The 15906-nt window shown below is 56.5% G+C and overlaps 2 protein-coding genes across 2 annotated transcripts in view; one reads left to right on the top strand and one right to left on the bottom strand.

Moving 5' to 3' along the window:
* The window catches only part of LOC136303427 (zinc finger protein 850-like), a gene marked incomplete at its 3' end in the record, with an annotated part of 418758 nt that overhangs the window by 265494 nt on the left and 137358 nt on the right, over nucleotides 1-15906 (bottom strand). The gene's annotated exons all lie outside the window — the stretch shown is intronic.
* On the top strand, nucleotides 7524-9430 carry LOC136303387 (serine/threonine-protein kinase pim-1-like; the record flags this gene model as incomplete). Its single annotated transcript, XM_066207070.1, has 6 exons — nucleotides 7524-7595; nucleotides 7716-7766; nucleotides 7946-8312; nucleotides 8530-8706; nucleotides 8955-9105; nucleotides 9337-9430. Coding segments are annotated over 6 exons (912 nt in total), but the record flags the coding sequence as incomplete, so codon positions are not given.

The raw sequence follows: 15906 nt of genomic DNA, 5'->3' as shown, positions 1-15906 counted from the left end.
GCCGGTTCCAGTTTCAGTCCTGGTCTCAATCTCGGTGTCGGAGCGGTGCCGGTGCCGTTTTTGGTCCCGGAATGCTCCCAGTGCCAATCCCAGTCTTGGTCCCGGAGCGGTGCCAGTCTCGGTGCTGGTTCCGCTGCCGGTCTCGGTCTCGATCCCGGAGCGCTCCCGGTCTGGGTTCTGGCCGCAGTCCTGGAGCAGTCCTGGTGCCGGTGCCGGTTCCGAAGCGCTCCCGGCGCCGGTCCCAGTGTCGGTGTCGGTCTCAGTCTTGGTTCCGGTACCAGTTCTGGTGCCGGTTTCGGTGTCGGTCCCACAGTGCGGGTCCCGGAGCGGTGCCGGTCTCGGTTCTGGTGTCGGTCTCGGTCTCGGTGCCGTTTCTGGTGCTGGTCTCGGTCTCGGTGCCGGAGATTTTAGGGTCTTTTGGGTGATTTTAAGCCAAACCGGGCCCTTTTAGGACCGCGCGTTCCCCTGACCCCGCCCATTTCCCCTCAGAATTCCCGCCGTTTCCCGGACCCCGCCCCTTTCCCCTCCCAGTTCCCGCCCTTTCTCTGACCCCGCCTCGTTCCGTTCGTTCCCCGCCCTTTAATTGGCCACGCCTCTTTTCCCTTGGGCTTCGCCCATCTGCTGGCGCGTTCCTCGAGCGCATGCGTACATTACCCAGACGTGGCTCTCCCGGGCGCCGCCATCTTTATTCCGGGTCCCCCGAGCCGGCTCCGGCGTGTCCGAGATCTACGGTGGGGCAATGGGGGATCTACTGGGGATCTATAGGGGATCTATAGGGGATCTATAGGGGTCTGAGAGGACCTGGAAGTCTCCTTAGAGGATTTGATGGGGGATCTGCAGGAGATTTGGGGCGGTCTGTAGGGGCTTTAGGGCGGTCTGGGGATCCCTAAAGGGGGCTGGGCGGGTCGAGGGGCTCTATCGGGGTCTGGGGGCTCTGTAGAGGGTCCGTAGGGGTCCGTAAAGGGGGTCCGGGCGTCCCTAAATGGGGTCTGGGTGTCTGTGGGGGATTTGGGGGGTCTGGGGGGGTCTGGAGGTCCCCAGGGGGGGTCTGAGGGGATATATAGGGGCTCGATAGAGGGTCCGGGGGCGCCTGGGGGACCCTGTAGGGGATCTGGGGTTCTCTACATGGGATGTAAGGGGGTCTGGGGGAGTCTTGGCACCTCTATAGTGGAGTTTTGGGGCCCATAAAGGAAATTTTTGTGAATTTTGGCTCTATACAGCTAATTCTTGGAAATTTGGGGTCCAAATTGGGCAATTTGGGGTGTTCTATTGAATTACTAAAAAAAAAATAGGAATATCGCCCTAATGCCGATATCCAACAATGACGGACAAAAGACTCTCCAGCAGTTTAGAGTTAGAAAGTGTATGTTTAATTACGACGCCGGGCAGCGTGCGGGATAGCTCCCGAACACACGCGCGCTCACAGAAGATCACAGGGTCTTTTTATGTACGGAAGGATTGAATACCCAAAACACAAATGTATATTCATGACTTTAGTACCTCCCATTCCCCGCTCCCTATGGTAATTAGCCAAAAGCTATTAAGCATGCGTGGTTTGTTCTTTGAAATGGGTCGGTGGTCTTTTTTATGGGGCGGGGTCTCAAAATGATGAAGTAAGTGAGTCTTCTTCGCTTTGACTTTTTAACCTTTTAGCGTTGCGTGACGACTGAATCCCGTTTTCCCAGGAGTATTTGATTTCTGAATTCATTGTCCTTCTTGAAGCCTATTGATTAGTCAGAACACACAAACATAAGTTGACAGGCCCCATGATTTATCAGTTCCTTAAATCCGGCTTCTGCTTATCAAAAGGGAAGTCTATCTGTCTTACTTCAGCAATATCCAGTTAAAGTCTGTAATTCTTCAAAATTAATGTTTCAATCCCCTTGGTCCCTGCTCCCTCGTGGCCATGGCAAGAGCGGGCTGGGCTGGCCCTGGCAGGGGGCTCTCCTCGGGTCCCTGCTGATCAGGGCTATGGCCCCGTGTTCCTCTGTTTTGCAGCCCTTGAAGACACGGCAGATGACAGCAGCCCTGCCATCAGAAACCTGGCCATTGAAACAGCCTTGGTCCTCCGGGCAGTCCAGAGAGCTCCGTACTCCATCCTGCGGAAGCTGCGAGATCAGCTCCGCAGGGCACGGAAGACACGGCCTCGACTGTCGGGCCTGGGCTGGCTGCGCTGCTGGAGCTCTGCGGAGAGCTGATCTGGGACACTCTGCCTGCTGGGGCCAACTGAGCCAGCGGGGATTTTCTTCTTCTACAGGATTCTTATTTTCTTCTTCTTTTTCTTCAGTATATAAATATAGGATATGTGTTACAATACACGGACTCCCAGGATTTTTCGTTTGCTGCCCTGGGTGCACAGGGGAAGAGGGGGAAAAGGGTGCTTTGTGCTCAGCAAGCTGCCCAGGCGTGCAGCCTTGCAGGGAAAATGGCCAGAAGCCCCTCGGCCCTCGGTGGTCCTGCGGAAGCCTTTGCACTGCCGAGAGAGCGCGTGGGCGGGGGCCGGAGCTGTGGGCATCCCTGCGAGGCCGGAGCCTGGAGATGGCCACAAGCCCTGTGCCAGCCAGGAACCGCCGTCTGTGTCCTCCTGCCCGTGTGCTGCTGGCCGGATTGCTGAGGGCTCCGCGGTGCCTCTTGATCGGGCTCCTCTGGAGCTGCTGTGGGGCTGTGCCTCTGCTGCCGGGCAGGCTGGCCGGGCTGGGGGAGACTCTGAGGGGCTGGGCTGGTGGGAAGCCCTGAGGAATTGGGTGTCAGAGGCCACAAGCAGCCCCCGGGGAGCTGCCATGTTCCTGCCAGCCGGCTGCTCTGGCGCTCCCCCAAAGTACCTGCGGAGTGAGTGCAGGGAAAGGTGTAACCTTGCGCTCAGGGCCCTTCTCGAGCTCACTGAGGATCCCTCCCTCAATGGTGACAAGGGGGCAGTGGCTGGAGCTGAGCTGGGGAATGCAGTCGCTTGGGCTTGGCTGGGCTTCGAGAGCTCAGGCAGCTGCTCCCAGCTCTCCTGCCTCCTGGTTCGGCTGCCCGAGTACCTCGGGACAGGCCTTTGGCCTCTGGGCCCTGTTGGCACCAGGGCGGCGTTTCACGACTTGTGTTCCTCACAGGCCAAAAAAGTGTGGCCCCTGACTGAACATTTTGTGGAGCTCCTGCGGGACACAGATGAACAGTCAGTCAGGATGACGGCCGTGATGCTCAGCTTTGCAGTTTTGGACAAGGACATGCTGAGACCCAGCCCTGTCGCCCTGCAGCTGGTTGCGGTGCTCCTGCCACTCTCTGACCATGCAAGGCTCTGTGCCCCCAGCCACGGCCACTGTGTGCCCACCAAACACTTGGTGCCCTGTGGGTTTGCAGGCTCACGCCCAGCTGAGCCCCGAGCAGCCGATGCTGAGGTCTTTTTTTCTTCCTTTCATAGAGGATAACGGCCAGGTGCAGCTGCTGTCCACACTGCTCTTCTGAAAATTGGTGACTGTTTGCAGGGCCCCTGGGAGGGAATATTGGGGTTCCTGGCAGCAGGATCCTTGTGCAGCTTCAGGCTGGGGTGGGCAGCACTTCCATCTGCAGCTTCCATGTGCTGCTCCGGCAGCTGCTGCTGCTGCTGGGGACCCTGAGGGAAGAGGCCACGGGAGGGATGGAAATGCTGCACGGACAGCAGCAGCCAGGGCCAGGAATGAGCTTTGCCTTCCTGGCTGCTGAAATGAGGCTCCTTTAGTGCAAGAGGAGGCAAAGGCAAAATCAATTTCAACAATTCAAGGGAAACTGTGGAAAATTGGAAGCCTCTCAAAATGTCACACACATTCATCTGGGAGCTCTTCAGCGTTGGTTCTTGTAAAAAGCCTTTCCCGTTTCCCCTTGGCTCTGAGATTCTGGGAGCCACCGCTGGGCTTCAGAGTTCAACTGATTTTTATTTTCCAGGTTTTTAAACAGGGCTCTGAATTGGGCATCTCTTGCCACTTTTTCTGCTCAGAACCTTGAGAAAGGTTCTCTGCTCCTGTGAGCCACATCTTGAAGGGTGGTTGGCAACCATGGAATGCTCTGGGAAAGCACTTGATTGACTTCAGGGCCAGGCTGGAGAGCTCAGCCTGAGGAAAGAACTGTTCCAGATGCCTCTGTCCATGTCCAGCTCCTCACAGCTGAGTCCCTGAACACCCTGGGTGGTTTATAGGGATTGATTTTCCCCTCCTGTTCACTTGGAGGTGATTTTGCCATCCTTTAGAGGAACATCTGACCAGCCCCTGCCCCCATTCCATTTTATTCTCTCCACGTTGAAGCTGGACCGCTGGGTTTGACATGTAAATTGGTAGTGTCTCCCCGTTCTTCCCTCCAGCCCTCCATTGTGACTTGTATTAAACACTGCAAACGGCCTCATTTGTCTGGTGGGGAAGATGTGAGGTGGAGAAAGTTAACAGCATTTGTTTTCATGAACCTTGTGCTAGTAAAGAAAAATGAGGTTGGTCATTTTGGTGTGGTGCTGAGTGTTGGGATTTGGGAGTTTATTTCTTGCTATGGTTCTTATTATTTATTAGTGTTACTTTTCACTGGTCAGATTTTTAAATCTTAGACACGATTAACCAAGGCTGGATGTAAGTCATTAGGAAAATTCCCTTGCATTTTCCACTGGGATTAAACGGTTCAGTGGACTCCAAGTTGCCAGTGGATTCTAAAGATGGGAAATCCTGTTAGTGGTGGGTTTGGTGTGGTTTGGAGCTGGGGAAGGCTCTCATCCCCTCCCGGAGGTGCCCCAAGCCCGCTCTGCTGCCACGTCTGCACTCGCGGCCCCTCGCGGCTGCCCTGCCCTGGGGACACGGTGGGACCCCGCTGCTGCCGGGGCTGAGGCTCCTCACGGCCCCTCAAACCCCTCCTGGCTACACAGAACCTCTCCTGGCCCCTGACAGCCCTTCATGGCCCTTCATTGCCCCTCCCGGCCCCTCAGGGCCCCTCCCGGCCCCAGGCGTGGAGCTCCTCCCGAAGGAGAAGGGGCCGGGCCCTGCTGGTTCTCCTTTTATTTCGGTCGTTTCACAGCCGTGAGGAAAGAAAGGCTGAAATGGAGCCTTTGCCCAGCGGTTCCCTCCGGGTCAATTGCGGCCGAAGCTCCGTGCCGGCGCTGGCCCCAGCACCAGCATCCCCGCAGCCCCGCCGGCCTTTGCTGTCCCCCCGTGTCCATTCCCTGTCCCCGAGGCCCGCCCGGCTCTGGCAGCAGCAGGAGCCGCAGCGCAGCGGGCGCCGGCCCGGCCCCGCCGGGGCTCCCGGGCAGGAGCAGCAGCAGCGCCGGCCCCTTCCCACCTGCTCCTGCCTCGCCTTCCAAGGCCTTTGTCCGGCTCCACTGCGGCCTGGAGCAACGCTCACCCGCCAACAGCCCAGACTGCTCAGGGCCCGCCTGTGCTGCCCCGACCCAGCCTCCAGAGAAAGGAAGGGTCGGCTTCCAGCGCTGTTTTCAGCACTGTTTCACTCAGCCCGAGGTGACGGCAGGAGGCTGCTGCTGCCTTTGCCTTGGCGATTGGAGATCGCGGCTGCTGCTGCACCCCTCTGGCTGCCGACTGGATTTTATCAGGACAACTGCAATTGCCTTTTTCCATCCTTGCTACCCGCTGTGCTTTTGTGACAGTGAACTCAGTCTTTCTGTTGCCGGCACCGTGCAAAGAAGAGATTGAAATGCTCCCAAGTCCCCGGGCACTAAGTCGAGGGGAATTAAAGCCACACAGGCCACATTTGCAGCGCTCCAACACAGCCCTGCTGCTGGTGCTGCTGAAATAGAATCAACTTAGAGAGGCCATCACATAAATTGCCGCTGGGGTGTCAAACACAATGCAAAAATGCACCCGGAGAAAGAAAAACCAGAACTTCTTGGCTCACTTCATTGCTTCCTGCGAGCAGCAGAAAAGGGAGATGCCCAGAGGTATTTCCAGCTGCTGCTGATCCCAGCTGGAGCTCTCTGCAGAGTCCCAGCAGGAACCTGAGCCCAGCCCGGGGAGCTCACACAGTGTCAGGGAGATTCTGTCTCTGGATTCAGTCAGGGTTGCATTCCCCAACAAGTGCTGGTGCCACCTCCTGTTTTCTTGGATTAAAACAGTAACAAGGAAAACCTTACCAATGGCACAACTCCCCAGTCCACAAGGAAAAAAGAAAGGACAAATCGTAAAGTTTTCCAAACATTTGTGCTGCTTTGCTGCAAAAGTCGTGCTGCACTCAGTATGGAAATCCAGGAGAAGCTGCAGTTGGTGGCACATCTTGTGCCAGCAGCTCGACCTCGTTCTCCACCAAAGGTTCTTGAAAAGAGCAGCTGGGACTGTGGTGAAGGTTGCTGGAAAACTGCAACAGCTTTCCAGAAGTGAAATGAAAACGCAAGAAATAAACCAAGAGGTTTTCCTCTATTTATTTCTATGCTTCCCTTTTCCGTGTTGCACTACTTCTCCGTGCCATTAATTCCAAATGGATCTCACCTCTCAGATAGATGACTTAGTGAGTTTTAGACCCTCGAAAATACCATGAGCCGTACACAGAGTTTGCCTTCCCCTGTTTTTGCTGCAAAGTAACGCTGGAGACATAAACGTCGTGCTTGGGTCGGGCACGAATCCTACAACCAGGGAATGTGTCCTGACAGTGTCTGAGCCTCAGCAGGGACAATGCACAGCAGCGACCGAGGGAATTCCTCTGCCACGGCGCAGGAGTCAGGCCTCTGGATGTGGGCTCAGCACGGCCAAGTTGCCGTGTTTGGAGCGGCTCGGGGGCTGCCCCCGGGGAGCGCGGGGCTGGAGCGTGGAACGGACACGCGGACAAACGGCCCCAGGGCTCCAGTTGCAGCGGCGGCAGCGGCAGCAGCAGCGGCAGCAGCGAGTCTACGGCGTCTACGGCGTCTACGACCCGTCCCCGTCCCTCTCTTGTTCCTCCTCTCCCTCTCCCGCTGTCCTGCGCTCTGCCTCGGTGTCCCGCAGCCTCTCCCGGTGTCCCTTTCCCGACCTCCCCGGCCCCTCTCGGCGTCCCCGTCCCGGCCTCTCCCTCTCCCCCCGCAGGGCTGGGCCATGCCCCGGGCCCGCCCCCGGCCCCGGGCGTCCCGCCGCGGTCTGGGCTCCGCCCGGCTCTGGCGGTGCTGGCTGTGGCGGTGCTGGGCGGGCATCAGTGCCTGGGGCCGGGGCGGCATCGCTGCGCTTTGGCTGCGCCTGTCCCGAGCCCGGCCCCGGCCCCGGCCCCGACCCCGACCCCGACCCCGACCCCGGCCCCGGCCCCGGCCCCGGCCCCGGCCCCGACCCCGACCCCGGCCCCGGCCCCGACCCCGGCCCCGGCTCCTCCCGGGCCCCGCTAAGGACACACGCGGCGCGGCCGCTCCCGCCGCCTCCGCCGCGGCTTCCCCGGCCCGAGCTCCGCCGCTCGGCAGCGCAGCCGCCGGCCTCGAGCCGCCGGGGCCCGGGGCGGGTGGGGATGCCCGGCCCGGGGCGCTCGGGGGGCGCTCGGGGGCCGTGTCTGGCCCCGGGCCGAGCGCTGAGGGCCGCGTGTCGCCCGCAGGGGAGGCGCGGGAGGCCCTGCAGGACCGGTACCGGCTGGGTTCGCTGCTGGGGCGCGGAGGCTTCGGCAGCGTCTACTCGGGGACGCGGCTCTCGGACGGCGCCCCGGTGAGCGGCGGGGCTGGCGGCGGGCGGAGGAGGAGGAGGAGGGCGGAGGAGGACGAGGAGAAGATCGGGGCGCGGCGGGGCAGGCGGCGAGCTGAGCCCGCTGCTGGCCTTTGCTCGCAGGTGGCCATCAAATGCGTGCCCCGGGCCCGCGTCCAGCACTGGGGCGAGCTGGTGAGTGAGCGGGGCCGGCGGGAGAAGCTGGGGCCCGGCAGGGGAAGAGCCGGCGGGAGCCCTGCAGGGAGAGCGGGCGTGGGCTGAGCGGGGGGCCCAGAGCATCCGGGGCTGGGTGAGGGGTTCCCGAGCCCTGGCACAGCCTCAGCCCCACTGACGGCATCGTGGTCCTTCGGCAGCCCAACGGCGCCCGTGCGCCCCTGGAAATCGTGCTGCTGGACAGGCTGTCCTCTGGATGTGGTGGCATCATTCAGCTGCTGGAGTGGCTTGAGCTCCCCAACGGCTTCCTGTTGGTGCTGGAGCGTCCGGAGCGGTGCCAGGACCTCTCGGGTTTCCTGGCGGAGCGGAGGTTCCTGCCGGAGGAGGAGGCGCGGGGGCTGTTCCGCCAGGTGCTGGAGGCCGTGCGGCACTGCACCAGCTGCGGGGTCCTGCACCGCGACATCAAGCCCGAGAACGTCCTGCTCGACCTGGCCACCGGGCAGCTCAAACTGATCGACTTTGGCTGTGGCGCCTTCCTCCAAGACACAGCCTACAGGCAATTTGCAGGTGAGCCCTCTCAGGGGATGTTCCTGGGCATCTCACGGCCCAGCCTGGCTGTAGCACCGCGGCTTCCCCCTCTCGCTGCTAGGAGCGGCGTTATTTCTTGAGCCAAGTTGCTTTTGGGTGGGGGCGGGAGGGGGCCAGCCCCCACACGCCCAGGGATGCCGGGGCGAGGCTTTAGGAGTTGCAGCATCCCCTGATGAACTCCGTCTGTGTTCCATAGGAACCCTGCCCTACAGCCCACCAGAGTGGATCCACCACCAACGCTACCACGGCGAGGCAGCGACGATCTGGTCCCTGGGCCTCCTGCTGTACCACCTGGTCATGGGGAAGCACCCGTTCAGGAGGGGCCAGCAGTTCATCTGGGGGCGCATCTTGTTCCCACGATGGCTCTCTCAAGGTGGGTCCTCATCTCTGGGCACAGGGGAATCCCGGTGCTGGGAGACAGCAGCAGGCTGATGAGCACCCTGCTCTGGCAGCTGCTGAGGAGGTGGCACATGTCCTGCTCTCCTCCAAACAGAGAATCCATGGGGAAGTTTAGGCACAGCTCTGGGCACACCCAGCATGGCCTGGGCATGGGAATGGAGGGGCAAAGCAGACGGGATCCTTCTCCAACTGACTGCTGGTTTCTGGTTTCTCTCTTCAGAGTGCCAAATGTTATCAGGAGGTGTTTGTCCATGCAACCCTTGGACAGGCCATCCTTAGAAGACCTCTTCAGTGATCCTTGGCTGCAGGGTGTTCATCTGCCCCAGAAGATGGGAGAGGTCCATGTGCACAGTTTGATCCAAAGACCTGACAGGTAAGAGCTCCACACATCTCATGGCAATCAGTGCTAAAGAAAACCAGAGTGTTTTTGTCCTGCCTGTAGCTCTGAGCAGGGATGACCAGATGGGAACATCTGTGCTGGGGCGGAGCTGGAGACCTGGTGTAGCAAGCACTGGTGGCCACCATCCACCCTAGTTATGCTTGTCCTGGTTCGTTGGTGCCTGGGGCCCTGGGCAGAGCACTGACAGCCTGGTCTGGCCCCCAGGGAAGGAGGAGCCCCTGGAGAAGCTGTTGCTGGAGACACCAAGGACAACCCCAAGGATGCCAAGCTCTTCCTCGACCTGGCCACCGGCAGCTGAAGATGATCGACTTGGATTCTGGCACCTTCTTCAGACACGCTCCCTGGGGCCCAATTTGCAGGTGAGTCCACAGCTGGGGGGATGCTCCCAGATGTGGGCATGGCACGGCCTGGCCGGGCACCAAAGGTTCCTCCCTTTGCTGGGGCAGACGCCACAGATTCTTCACTCGGCCGTCAAGCTGCCTTTTGGCTCTGCGCAGCTGCTGAGGGCTGGATGTGCCGTGGCCGGCTGCAGGCTGGGCACGTGTCCTGCCCTCCTGCTCTGCCCCCAAAGGCAGCAGTGATGGGCAGCTTTGGGCCCAGCTCTGAGCACGGCCAGCGTGGCCTGGGCACTGCGGGCGCTCGGGACGAGGGGACAGGAGCCTTCGGCTGACGGGCACTTTCTGGTTTCTCTCCTTCCAGCCGGGCTCTGCGGGTGCTGAGGCTGCTCTGGGCTCTGCCAGGGCTCTGCTGGGCTCAGCCCCAGGCACGGCTGGGCCGGCTCTGCCCTCACATTGCTCTGACAGCTTTGCATCAGACGAGCCCATTCTGAGCCCACCGAGTGAGCTTTCTGCTTTTGCAGGTGAGTGAGACTCTCCTGCAGGCCAGGAGATTGCAGTGAGGGATCCACATCCAATTGGCAAGAACCCAAGCACTCCACAGTTCCAGCTGAACGCCTGGATCTCCACAGGATGTTTTGTCTGCCCCGCTCTTCCTTCCTTTTTTGGCTGGAATCGTGCAACTGCCCTTTCTTCCTCCTCCAGAAGTGCCACAAGTGAGCAAAACCTGGCGAGTGGACGGCGTTCCTAAGGCAGTGCAGTCTGGAGCGGATGGATGAAGAATTGCCCTTCTGCACTTCCCAAGCAGAGCAAAAAGCTGTAAGTGGGACTTTGCGTCTTTAAGAAACCCCTGACAATTTCAAAGGGAATGTGCAGCTCATTCACAGGGTGAGAAGGAAGGTCGTCTTGTAAAGGATTTGGGGTTTGGCAAAGTTTAGATTCCCAGTCCTGCTTGGAGCTGGCGGGGCACAAAGCAATTTCCTATTGCTTCAATCACAATTTAAAATAATACTGGAAACAAACCACAAAATCTTTTTTAAAAGGCTGCTGAGGTCAGCAGGATGGATCCATGCCATCAGCACATCTATGGAGTAAATAACGGAGATCTCATTTGAAAAAGTTCAGTTATCTCTTTATCCAAAGCTATAAAGTATTTTTACTACGCTGCACTTGGGTTTTGTTTTTATCTTCCACTTTTTTTCTGTGTTGTTTTTAATTTTCTTTTTTTTTTTTTTTCCTAATAGAAAACTTGTCCTAGGGAAGGAATGTCCTTTGCTGCTGGTTCCCGTGTGGAGCAGCTCCCCAGGCAGAGCCCGGCAGCTCCTGGCCCTGCAGGGCTGAGGCTTTTCCCCGTTGCTGGGCACAGACTGATGGAGCAGCACTGCTGAACACGGGGACACGCAGAGGGAGCAGGAGCAGCTGCCTGTGTCCACCTGCAGCTCCAAGGCCCAAACTCTGAGCAGACAGGGCTGGAAGAGACTGGCAGGCTCCCTGTTTGCTGTGCTGCCCCACTTGTGCCCGGCCCAGCTCTGCGGGAGGCAGAGGGAGAACAAGGGGCAGCTCCGGCCAGCCCCCAGCACAGGAACACCTCCGGCCCCGGGCCTCGGGGCACTGTCAGCACCCGCTGCTCCGGCCACGGCTTCTGCTGGCCCTGACGGCGACAGCCAAACTGTGCCTGATCCCCAGGGAGCAGCAGCAGGGCCTGGATCCGATCCCTCAGTCTGGGGCAGGGCTGGACAAACGACCCCCGCAGCAGCAGCAGCAACAGCAGCACATGGAGCTGACTTTGAGCACAGCCCCCGCCACTGTTCCCTCCCGTGGGCAGTGGTGTCACAGCAGCCTGAGGCACCCGGGAGCCCTCAGGGCCCGCAGGGACTTGAGATGGCAGCCCTGGGCTCCTGGGGGTTGTGCAAGGAACAGAGGTGAGGACTCCCTCTCCACGTGGAGCTTCCAGATGGAAAAGGCTGCTGTGAGCAGGCAGCTGCAAGGGCAGAGGAAGGAGGGTCTCGACCCCTGGATCTGTGCCACTTCCACAGTCCTGGGCAGCAGCCACCGAGCCCCGGGGGAACAGAGGGCACAGCAAGAGGGACAAAAGCAGGCAAGGTCAGAGACTGGAGAGAGCCGGACCTGGGAGCAGGAGCAGCTGCTTCATCGCACTCTTGGAGAAAGCTCTCGGCTGTTTCTAAGCGCTGAAAGGCGTGAAGGGCAGAGAGGAGGGGACACCAAACAATGCTCCTGTTTGCACACCCTCCCCTCTCAGTGTCCCAGAAGGAATTGGATGAACTGTATTCTTCTCTCTGAGTCATCTCGTTCAGCGTGAGCAGCTTAGCACCAGGAGCTGAAGGAGCTGAAGCCTTAGGCCACAAGAGCTGACCAAGAGGGAACTTTTTGACCAAAGTAATGCTGCTAACATGTACCTGACTGAACCCAGCAGATAAAATCATGGAAATATAGAATCCTTTCTGCTGGGAAAGACCTGGGAGCTCATCAAGTCCCAGTGTTAAGCCAGCAGTGTCAAGCCCAGCACTAAAGCCTGAAGTGCCAAGGCCTGGACAAGAGGCCTGACTGAGGCCTGAACAAGCGGCCCTGAGCCAAAGGTGACCTCTCGATGAACCTTCCAGCCAAAGGTTATCTTTGTATCTGCTCGTTAACAAAATAGGCACCGTCATTAGCGTTGTAATAGATGCATCCTCTCCTTAGTGAAACATGTATTGACCTTTCTGTATTTAGAAGCTAGACAAGGCCATGAAGTCTGACATCTGGCCTTGTTTGGGGCTGTAGGGTCAAAGGCAACTCCCCTGGTTCCTCCTTGGGCCCTGGCCAGGCTTTGGGAGAAACCCAAGAGGAGGATGCAACCAGATGTTCCTGCACTAGGAGTGCTGCTGGCAGTTTGTTTATTCAGCACTATCAAAGCTGGGCCCTCTCCCAGCCAGGCTGGAGCCTCAGCTGTGGCTGGAGGCAGCTGCAGGAATTCCCAGTGTCCGGGAGAGGCTCTGCACTCCTTGGCTGTGACAGCTTCCCCAGCTGCTGTGTGGGTGTGGGTGATGGGAAAGGCTGAGGGTAACTGGTGATGGATCTTTCTCAATCACTGCGGGCAATCCGTGGTAGTGACGGCTGGCTGCATTGCTGAGCTGCTCCTTCTGTGCTCCTTTGCTGCTTTGAACTGTAGTAAATTTCACTGATTCCTTCAGGTGGTGTCTGTGTCCTTGGTGCTGAGCCTGCCCACTGCGAAAACAAAATTGGCATAGCTTGGCCGGATCAGCACAAAATGACACTTTTTAAATCTAAAGGTGAGGAATCAGTCCTATCCGAAATTCCCGGATGGGAAGCCCTTCCCTAGAGTTCTCTGGCTCTGGAGTGGGCTGAGGTGGGAACAGATTTTTGACAGGGGCCACTGTATTAGAGGGTGTAAAGTACCCCACACTGGCTCTGAAATGGCTCACTACTCAGCCTGAGTGGGTACCACAGTGGTCTCTTGAAAAGGAGAGACTTAGATGCCCTAAAAACCCTGGTACAGGAACAACTGGCTCAAGGACACATAGAGCCATCTATGAGCCCTTGGAACACCCCAGTATTTGTTATAAAAAAGAAATCTGCTCAGTGGAGGTTACTCCATGACCTGAGAAAAACCAATTCCACGATGGAGAGAATGGGCACATTGCAGCCTGGTGTGCCATCGATGTCCCACAATGCTGCCTGCCTCCTGGGACATCCTGATTGTGGACTTAAAGGGCTGTTTTTTCACTCTTCCATTACCCCCAGATGATACCCCAAAGTTTGCCTTGACCGTGCCTTCTATTAATAACGCTGCACCAGTGCAACGTTACCAATGGGAAGAACTTTCCCAAGGCGTGGGAAACAGCCCCACGATGTGTCAGTGGGGTGTTGCTCAGGTACTCTGATCAGTGAGAGAACAGTTTCCAGGGGCATACTGTTACCATGGCCTGGATGTCATTTTGATTGCAACCCAAACCAGAAAAGAACTCTCACTGATTCAGCCAAGCCTGTTGCAAGCGTTCAAACCACTTGGGCTGCAAGTAGCACCAGAGAAAGTGCAGCAGCAACCACCCTGGAAATATTTGGGACTCAAAATAATGAACCAGACCATACAGCCACAAACAATTCCGTTTCCAACCAAAATTCTAACTCTAAACGATGCACAAAAACTCTTGGGTACCATCAACTGGGTCAGACCTTACCTAGGACTGACTGACTCTCAACTAGCACCTTTATTTGACCTCCTAAAGGGTGACTCTGAATTAACTTCCCCCACAAAATTAATCCTAGAGGCAAAAGCTGCTGTTGAAACAGCAGAGCAAGCTATCACCAACAGACAAGTCCACCGGATATGCCCAGAGGTGTGGATCACTGTGTTTATTCTCATTGTTAGTTTTCATCCTACTGGTGTTATTGGGCAGTGGAATCCACGCTGGCCTGATCCTTTGCACATTCCAGAATGAATGCTTCCACCTCATCAAGCAAAAAAGACGGCACCCACCGTCTTTGAACTAACTGCACAGTTAATTATCAAATGTTGTCGCAGGTGTTTACAGTTGAATGCTACGGATGCTTCAAAAGTTGTCTTGTCTCCGTGACACAAGAGCAATTCTAATGGTGTTTTGCTAACAGTACAGCCTTGCAAAGTGCTTTGCAAGGACACTGGAACGCTTTGGGCACCTGCCCGACGTGTCTGTCCTACCTTACGTCCTGTCCAAGACCACCAGCAGCATTCTCCTGGTGGCCCCTCCACAGACGGTGTGGAGGCATGTGTGGAACAGTGCTGGAAACAGCTTGTTCACCGACCTCGTGGAGAGCTGGGACTCTTAGAGTGACAGTGCATTTAAGGATTCTGTTTGTTTACAAACTGGTTTTCTGTTTACAAAGTGGTTTTTTCTGTTTACAAATTGTTTTTCTGTTAATTGTTAATCTTGTTAATTCTGTTAATTGGTTTTTCTCAGGGTTTTAAAAGTTGAACGTTTTCTTGTTTTAGTGTTAAGTTGTAGTTTGGAACCATAAGCAGTTAACCTGTAACACGCCAGCCCGGAAGATTGTGATCTCGCCTGACAGCTCCTGGGAGTGAGTGCTGCAGCTCCAGTGGTACATGGGGCACATCACTGGCTGAGCAGAATTAAGTTTGTCAAAACCTCCTTCCAATTAAACCCATGCTGTCTTGTGTTACCCTGTCTGCAAAAGGGCCCTTGCAAATGGGATAACGGAAAACAATCTGCATTTTAATAAAAGCAAAGGCAGGAGATGTAGCAGGGTCCAGCTGCTTCACAGCTGGGCATAATGAGTCTGATCATAACAGACCCAACTGGGCTGACCTGGCTTGTTCTAGAAGTCCCCGGGGGAACAAAGAGCTCAGCCAAGCCCATCCAGGCCCTGGCTGCAGACACACCCCTGGCCAGAGATGTGGGCAGTGCAGAGATTCCCAACCAGTTGGCTTTCCAAGCCCGGGAAATTCAAACTCACCATAAAAGGGAGCTTGGAACAATAAATTGTGGCTGTTGGTCAGAACTCAAGAAGATACTGTGTGGTGTGTCTGTCTCCAACCCATCAGCCTCGTGTTACACTATGTCTAAATCTATGTTTCTATCTATATCTCTATCTTTATATGTGAAACAATAATGATAATGTGCAGTAATGCTGACAATACTGATTTGCCACCTTTGGCTGCTCAGGGATGTGACACTAAATACCCTACAGAAAAGCATTGGCCACGACTCAAATGTCAGTGCTAAACTTTGTGAGACTGCTTGCAAGGAATAAAGGAGGAAGGGATGAAATTGGCGATTTTTATGGGGTTTGCTGATACTGTGGTGTGGAATGCTTTGTCTGTTAGTGTGAAAATACAGTGATTTGGACTGCTGGTGTTTTCATGTACCAGACTATTCACAAGCTGCAGGATCATCAAACAGACAAAGGAGCAGTTGAAGGAGCAGGTGAATAAATGAGGAGATGGGAACCTGTCCTGATGGAGAACCCATCCCACAGATGTTCTCCATACCCTTAACAATGGACCCAGAGGGGAAATGGAAACCCCTGGATGTGCACAGCTGCGCCCAGTTTGCGAATACAACCGTGCACAGTGAGACTTTGACTTCTGGGGAAATTGTTCTGGGTGTGATGGCCCCTGACAGGGCCACCCCAGAGGCTGCAGGGCTGGACCTTGATGCATTAGAATTAATTAGGACAAATCAGAAGCAAATGAGAGTTATCAATACAGGAATAGGAACTCAGATTTCTCCAGGACACTGGAGGTTTGAGAACTGCTCACTGGAGCTTGGCCTTGAAAAGCGTTGATGTCATGGGAGAAGGAATTGATGCAGATTGTCAAGGAGAAATCAAAGTCATCCTTTGAAACAATAGTGAACAGAGTGGATTATTTAAGCCTATGGCGTGGCAGCAATTACTGATATTGCAGTTTGAAAAACAGTTG

Source organism: Chamaea fasciata, unplaced genomic scaffold, assembly GCF_029207755.1.
Source record: "Chamaea fasciata isolate MVZ Bird 193981 ecotype frontalis unplaced genomic scaffold, bChaFas1.0.hap1 SCAF_33, whole genome shotgun sequence".
Lineage (NCBI taxonomy): Eukaryota > Metazoa > Chordata > Aves > Passeriformes > Sylviidae > Chamaea > Chamaea fasciata.
Note: the sequence above shows the minus strand (reverse complement) of the source record. Positions and strands in the feature narration are given on the sequence as shown.